The sequence below is a fragment of the Grampus griseus genome (genome assembly GCF_964374135.1).
Source record: "Grampus griseus genome assembly, chromosome: 3".
In the NCBI taxonomy this organism is placed as follows: domain Eukaryota; kingdom Metazoa; phylum Chordata; class Mammalia; order Artiodactyla; family Delphinidae; genus Grampus; species Grampus griseus.
Window position 1 is genome coordinate 167,780,936 of NC_139019.1, and position 7,662 is coordinate 167,788,597.

Here is a 7,662-nt window from a genome sequence, read left to right on the forward strand (position 1 = left end):
CAGACAGGCCGGTGGGCACAAAAACGCAGCCGCCGGGTGGAGTCCCTCTGGATACCTGCTCCCAGGGTTTCAAGGCGCTGCCCACCCGCCTTCCAGCTCTAGGTACAGGCCAGTTCCTGGGGACAGAAAATCTGGCTCTTACGGCCCACCATCCAGCTCCTTTTCTTGTCCTTGGCTACATCCGGGTCTTGGACCACGGCACCAACCCTACGATGCCATCTTCGGATTCTTGCAGGGAGCTTTGATGGCTTTCTGGGTGGTGAGTGATGCCGTGGGGCACCTGGGTACCAGTGAGGCTCTGCTTGCCCGAGAGCCATTGGGTACACCTGGCACTCCTCATCTCCCAGGAAGGGAGCCCGGGAGAGGCCAGACTGAAGAGGGAGCAGCCTTGGGGTGTAGGTGACGTCAGCCCACCCCAACCCCTCCCCACTTCATCCCTGCGGGCTTTCTACATCTTGGGTGATGTCAAGTCCCAGAAGCTCCAGGTGCTAGAAGACCACCCATCCCCTGCTCGCCACTTTCCTCCTCATTTCCCCTCTCTGTATTCCTCCCCTGAGGGCCCTCAGGGAACCCAAGGGATGCCCCGATTCAGAGAAAGACAGAGGGCACCCATTGCTCACCAGAACCTGTGCTCTCCAGGGGGCTATCCCTACCAAGGTGGGCTAATCCAGGAAGCCCCACCTCCCTGGAGCTCAGCCCTGACCCCAAATCAGCCTTGCCCTGGTGGGGTGACACAGGAAGCCCCATTTTTCTGGGGCTGAACCCCAAATCAGCCCCTCCCAGCAGGGCCACTTCCACTTTTATGTGTTGATGATTCTTGATGTATTAAATAATAAAATGCCAACACAGGGTTTATGAATTTTTGACAGATATTAACATGCGTTGATGGACTTCCTATTTCAATCCGGGAACCGGGTCTCGGGGATCAACCGTAAGAACATTTGATAACCTCAGAAGTCTCAGTCAGGTTTCTCGACCTTGGCTATTGCCATTGGCATTTGGGACCAGATTATCCTTTGCTGCAGAGGCCAGCCCTGTGCACTGTAGGACGCTGAGCAGCCTCCCTAGGCTCCACCCACTGGATGCCAATAACAGCCCCAAGTTGTAAAGATCAAAAATGACTCCAGACATTGTCAAGTTTCCCCTGTGTGTTGGTGGGGCGGGGGGGGGGGGGGGGGGGTGGAGAACCACCGCCAGCTGAGAATTTCTGGCTTAGGGGATTCTGCTGACCCCCAGGAGACTGTGCTCCATAATCATCTGACCTACTGAAGTCCCAGGATGCTGTACACGTTTAAATCACAGAGAGAGGAAGTAATTCACAGCTGCTGGGGGGAGGGGGAGGGGGGTCACCCTCGTTTGTACTGTCTGATCCATCAGGAGTTTATTCTGGTGTCTAGTGTGAGCCTAAAGATCTAACTCAGTTGTTTTTTGATTGTTTGTTTTTCTCAAATAACAGTGTTTCTCAACCTTGAGCACTATTGACATTTGGACCAGATAATTCTTTGGGGGGAGGGGGAGACTGTCCTGTGCACCCTAGAATGTTTAGCAACATCCACTCACTAGATGCCAGTAACACACACACACACCCATCCAGGCATAACAACCAAAAACATCTCCAGACATTGCCAAGTGTCCCTACGGGGCAGAATCGCTCCCTGTTGAGAACCACAAAATTGGAAGCCACTGGTGAGAGCGTGAGGTCCCAGCCCTTCAGCCGACCTGGCTAATCCCACCCCCACCCCGCAGTGGCCAGAAGCCGTGGAGGAGGAGGGAGAGGCTTCCAGGGATGGCAGAGCCGGAGGCTGCCAGCAGAAAGTGGCCCCAAGAAGTCTGGCCTTCGCTTGTGGGGCAGCACAGGAAGTCTTGCCCATGATTACAATAATAATTGTAATACTAATAGCTACAATTTATCGTTTACTCTGCGAGGGGAAACCGGGGCCATCTTGTTAACTGGGCCATCTTTGGACCCTCTCAACCGCCTAGAGGGTTCCTAACAGCCCCATCTTGCAGGAAATTCAGCCAGAGGGAAGCCAAGTGGCCTGTGCAAGGTCATAATAGTAATAAATGCAAAGGCAGGACGATGGATTGGAATAAATTATAACAATGGAGCAGAGAGGTGCCGATCTGGGGGCAGTAAGGCAGCCCGCCGGAAGCCCTCTATCCCCGCAGTATGTAATCCAGCTATAAGTCTTAATCTTTGATGTTCGACCCCAGACAAGGCTGAGGGTGACCCCACCTGCGACAGACCCAAAGCCCAACCGAGGTGTCCAGGGGGAGCGAACAGTCCCCCCCAAACCTCCATCAGCTTCCAAAAGCATCCGCAGTCAAACATGGAAGGGAAATCGTGGTTTTACTTACTACCCAGCTTCAAGACAAGTCCTGCAGAAACCGACTGCCCCCTCCTCCCAAAACTGTCGGCTGCTCCGGAGCGGCCAGCTCGGCCCCACTAGCAGCCCTCTCGGTTAACGCGAGGGTCTGGCGAACGGCCCCACTAGGAGCCCTCTCGGTTAATGCGAGGGTCTGGCGAACGAGAACTAAACGGAATGGGGAGGGAGGCTTGGGACGGAGAAACTGAGGCAGGGTCGTTCGGGGCGAGAGCCGGGAGAGGCAGAATCTCCCGGCTGCTTGTTTACCGGGCGCTCTCCCTCCCCCCGCCCAATCCCTGCAAAACCCGGGTCGCCAGGCCTGGCTGGGGGCGGGAGGGGTGGGATGGAGGAAGATGGTACTGTTGGTGCCTGAGAGGCTTCACCCCCCGCCACGGCCCGGGGTGGGGGGCGCACGGAGCCCCGGCTCGCCCCAGCCCTTGTCCCCAGAGGTCTCCAGGCGGCAGGGGAGGGGTATCCGTCAATCCCCGCACCCTCCGTCCCGGGGCGGGACCGGGGGGCGGAGCGGGCCGGTGACCTGCAGTGACGCGAGCCCCGCCCGCTCATATAGAGGCGCCCCGGGAGCGCAGGGACCGTGCTTCGCCGCCGCCGCCGCGTCCACCACCCGCCTCGCTGCCGCAGTTCCCAGCATCAGCACCAGCGCCGCCGTGTCCACCATCAGCGCCGCCGCCATGCGGGAGATCGTGCACCTGCAGGCCGGCCAGTGCGGCAACCAGATCGGAGCCAAGGTACGCGAGGGACCGGGCCTGGGGAGGCGGTCGAGAGATGCGGAGCGCGGTCCACCGAGCTCCGCAGAGCTCTTCCACCATGGGCCTTTTGGGGAACGGGGCCCCCCAGGAGGCCAGCACCCCAGGGACGGTGGGGAAGGGCGCAGGGGGCAGGGCCAAGCTGGGAACAAAGAGGCCCATGGGGGTGGGGCCCAGGCTTCTGTCCGCTTGCCACAGCTGGCCTCACAGCTGGCTCACTGTCCCCTACACACGCACAAAGAGACCCCGCCCCTCCCCACGGCAGCAGCCAGGGAGCGCTGACCCCAGCCCGCTGGGCTGCGGTGGTGAGTCTGCTCCACCCCGCCCCCACCGATCCCTTCTTGCTGCCTCATCCTCGTCCGCCCACTCTGCCTCTAGGTTCCACACTCACCTTGCCTGGGGGACAGGTGGCAGCTAGGGAGGTGAGTGGGGGTCCTGAGCCCAGAAGATGGAGGTGGGGCAGACCTGGCCACCGGCTCCACCTTCTTGGTCCTTACCACCGCCCTCCGCCCCCCAGTTTTGGGAGGTGATCAGTGATGAGCATGGCATCGATCCCACTGGCACATACCATGGGGACAGTGACCTGCAGCTGGAGAGGATCAACGTGTACTACAATGAGGCCACAGGTAAGGGACAGGGGGCACCTGCCAGAGTGGGGGTGGCGAGGGCCTGGGAGGGGACAGGATACTGGCTCCTGGCGCTGACCAAGCTGCTCTCCATCTGCTTCTCTGCAGGAGGAAATTACGTCCCCAGAGCTGTGCTGGTGGACCTCGAGCCGGGCACCATGGACTCTGTCCGCTCAGGTCCCTTCGGCCAGATCTTTCGTCCTGACAACTTTGTGTTTGGTGAGTCACCATCATGAGACACAGGCAGGGAAGCCCCCACTCCCCAGATTCTTTCACTTCCACATGCTTGGTGAAAATTCTTCACCTAGCATCTAGACTCAGGAACCCAGAGGCCAGCGGGGAAAGCGGATACACAGGCCACTGTGGGAATCCAGGGGAGGCGCAGGGTAGGAAAGGCTTCCCGGAGAAGGTAGCATTTTAATTTAACAGTATGGACCTGAGCCAGACTGCGGTGTTCAAATCCCTGTTCTGCCACATCACGCAGTCGACAAACACTTATTAGCACCTACTGCATACCAGGCCCTACTGCGCCCCCTGGGAATATAGCCAAGAATAAAACAGATAAAGCTCTCTGCCCCCACCCCCAAGCTGGTGGAGGGAGCTGGGAAGAGAAGAGAAATAAGTCAAACTCAGCCACTGATTGAGGCATCTTGGTGATTTTGGACAGGCCCTTCAATCTCTCTGTGCCCGTCTCCTCATCTTTCAAACAGGGATTATACAAAAACTTACTTTTCAGGATGGTGAGACTTAAAGCCACTAACACGTATAAAGAACTCAGAACAATGCCTAGCACAGAGGAAAAGATAACTAAGCATTTGATGTTCTGTTGTCATTTTTATTATCATTGTCACTATTAATGTCTGCAGCCTAAAAGATGAATAGGACTAGGGTTGACCAAAAGGCAATGAAGGGAGGAAAGGTGTGTAAGACAGAAGGAACAGCATATGTGAAGACAGTGGGCACATTTGCAGCCCTCAGATTGAAGGGGCCCGCACACTCTGAACAACCGTGTAGGAAACATTTCCTGGTACCTCTAGGTCAAGCTAAATGCACATCTCCACCTGACATCAGGCCCCAGGCTCCCCCTCCCCCAGGCCCCTCCTCCTAGTACACAGTAGTTTACTCTGGAGTCTAGGGATTGATGGGACAAGCTATGTGACCTTGGACGAGTGACTTCCCCTCTCTGGTCTGTGCAAAGATTCAGGAAGATAATGATGGTCATGTGTGGGTATGACACACAATAGGTCCTCAGGAAGTGGCTGTGGAAAGACTAAATGAGGTTGACCAAGAGATGTGAGGGATTCTAGGATGATTATGGGTGGCTCCAGTCAGGCCAAAAAGATTCTGTGGCCTCTGGTAGGTGAGGCAGGGGAGGTGGTAGAAAAGTGTGGACTCAGGAGCCAGACCACCCAATTCAAATCCTATTCTCTCAGAGGAGGTGACATTGAACAGAGACCTGAAGAGTCAGTCAGGGGAGTACCTGGGGTTAGAGCATTCCAGGCAGAGGGCACAGCACGTGCAAAGGCCCTGGGGCAGGACCAGGCCTGGTGTGTTGGAGGAACAGTGAGGAGGCCCATGTGGCTGGAGCAGAGTGAGGGAAGGGGAGAGAGGGAGGAGGGGAGGGCAGGGAGGAGATGGGGGCAGGTCGTGCAGGGCCTTGTAGGCTGTAGGGAAGATTTGGGCTTTTATCCCGGGGAGGTGGGAATCCTGGAGGGCTGTGGACAGAGAAGGAACAGGACCTGACTCAGGTGCTCACTGGTGCCCTCTGGCTGCTGCAAGGAGAACAGACTGGGGGGAGGCTGTGGGAGAACCAAAGCAGAAGCAACTCTCCTGATCCAGATGGGCAATGAGGGGGCCAGACCAGGATGGAAGCAGAGGAGGGGGCAAGAAGAAATGTTACCTGCTCACAAAAATACCAGCCAATATTCTAATCCTAATCCTTGTCCTCTGGAGCTTGCATTCCCCAGTGAAATTACAGACAATAAACATGACCAATTAAAAAAAAACAGGTTTATCACTTCTGCGGAGGGTAACGAAGTCCTAAAGAAGGGGAAAGAGGGAGCCATGTAGGTATCTGAGGGAACAGCATTCCAGGCAGAGGGAACAGCATATGCAAAGGCCCTGAGGCAGGACTGTGCCGGGTGTGTGGCAGGGACAGCAAGGAGGCCTGTGTGCTTGGGGCAGAGTGAGCGAGGGGGAGAGAGGGAGGAGGGGACGGCAGGGAGGGGACGGGGCAGGTCATTCAGGGCCTTGTGGGCCGAAGGGAGGATTTAGGCTTTTACTGAAAGATGAAAGAACTGGGGTGATTTTGAGCTAAGGCAGAACATGATTTAGGTTTTATCAGAATCCTTCTGGCTGCTGGGTGAAGGGAAGCAAGGATGGAACCCGAGAGAACAAGTCATAATAATAACAGTAATAATAGTAATAATGATTTTGTTATTATTATTCAACTACTAGGATGGCTGGGAGCGGGGTGGAGGGTGGGCTTTCCCCATATCAGCCTGGGTGTCCCCTCCCCTTCCCTCTTCAGGCCAGTCTGGAGCCGGCAACAACTGGGCCAAGGGCCACTACACAGAGGGTGCCGAGCTGGTGGACGCGGTCCTGGACGTGGTCCGGAAGGAAGCCGAGAGCTGTGACTGCCTGCAGGGCTTCCAGCTGACCCACTCGCTGGGCGGGGGCACGGGGTCCGGGATGGGCACCCTCCTCATCAGCAAGATCCGCGAGGAGTTCCCGGACCGCATCATGAACACCTTCAGCGTGGTGCCCTCGCCCAAGGTGTCGGACACGGTGGTGGAGCCCTACAACGCCACCCTGTCCGTGCACCAGCTGGTGGAGAACACAGACGAGACTTACTGCATCGACAACGAGGCGCTGTACGACATCTGCTTCCGCACCCTGAAGCTGACCACGCCCACCTACGGGGACCTCAACCACCTGGTGTCGGCCACCATGAGCGGGGTCACCACGTGCCTGCGCTTCCCGGGCCAGCTCAACGCCGACCTGCGCAAGCTGGCCGTGAACATGGTGCCCTTCCCGCGCCTGCACTTCTTCATGCCCGGCTTCGCGCCGCTGACCAGCCGGGGCAGCCAGCAGTACCGGGCGCTGACCGTGCCCGAGCTCACCCAGCAGATGTTCGACGCCAAGAACATGATGGCCGCCTGCGACCCGCGCCACGGCCGCTACCTGACCGTGGCCGCTGTGTTCCGGGGCCGCATGTCCATGAAGGAGGTGGATGAGCAGATGCTGAGCGTGCAGAGCAAAAACAGCAGCTACTTCGTGGAGTGGATCCCCAACAACGTGAAGACGGCCGTGTGCGACATCCCGCCCCGCGGCCTGAAGATGGCCGCCACCTTCATCGGCAACAGCACGGCCATCCAGGAGCTGTTCAAGCGCATCTCGGAGCAGTTCACGGCCATGTTCCGGCGCAAGGCCTTCCTGCACTGGTACACGGGCGAGGGCATGGACGAGATGGAGTTCACCGAGGCCGAGAGCAACATGAACGACCTGGTGTCCGAGTACCAGCAGTACCAGGACGCCACGGCCGAGGAGGGGGAGTTTGAGGAGGAGGCCGAGGAGGAGGTGGCCTAGGACCGCCTCCATCACTTCACATCAGCGCCCTGCTAGGATGCTGACCTTTGACCCCCCAAGAACCCCCTGCTTCACCTCCCAGCCTGACTCCCCTCTGACCCTACAACCTTGCACCTCTTCCCCGGCCAACCTTTGACCCTTGAGCCCCACTTTATCTCTGACCCCCCTTGAACTCTCCCACCTTGGACACCCCCATGAGCCCAGCTTCACTTCTGACCCTACAAGCCCCACCTTTAACTCCATGTTCCCTCCTTCACCCCTGACCTCTCCACCCTTGACCTCCCCACGAGCCCCATTGCACCCCCCAGACCTATAAGC

The 7,662-nt window shown here is 57.8% G+C and overlaps 1 protein-coding gene across 5 annotated transcripts; it reads left to right on the top strand.

Moving 5' to 3' along the window:
• Nucleotides 1-3,040: 3,040 nt before the first annotated feature.
• Nucleotides 3,041-7,344, top strand: TUBB4A (tubulin beta 4A class IVa; the record flags this gene model as incomplete). Of its 5 annotated transcripts, none has more annotated exons than XM_082649895.1 (4): nucleotides 3,041-3,112; nucleotides 3,648-3,756; nucleotides 3,865-3,975; nucleotides 6,287-7,344. In XM_082649895.1, 4 exons carry the CDS (start codon nucleotides 3,056-3,058, stop codon nucleotides 7,342-7,344), a joined length of 1,335 nt encoding a protein of 444 aa, XP_082506021.1. The 5 variants fall into 5 exon arrangements, with proteins under 5 accessions (XP_082506021.1, XP_082506018.1, XP_082506017.1 ...); XM_082649892.1 differs by having other exon boundaries at nucleotides 3,056-3,112; nucleotides 3,648-3,708; nucleotides 3,868-3,975; XM_082649891.1 differs by having other exon boundaries at nucleotides 3,056-3,112; nucleotides 3,648-3,975.
• Nucleotides 7,345-7,662: the final 318 nt, after the last annotated feature.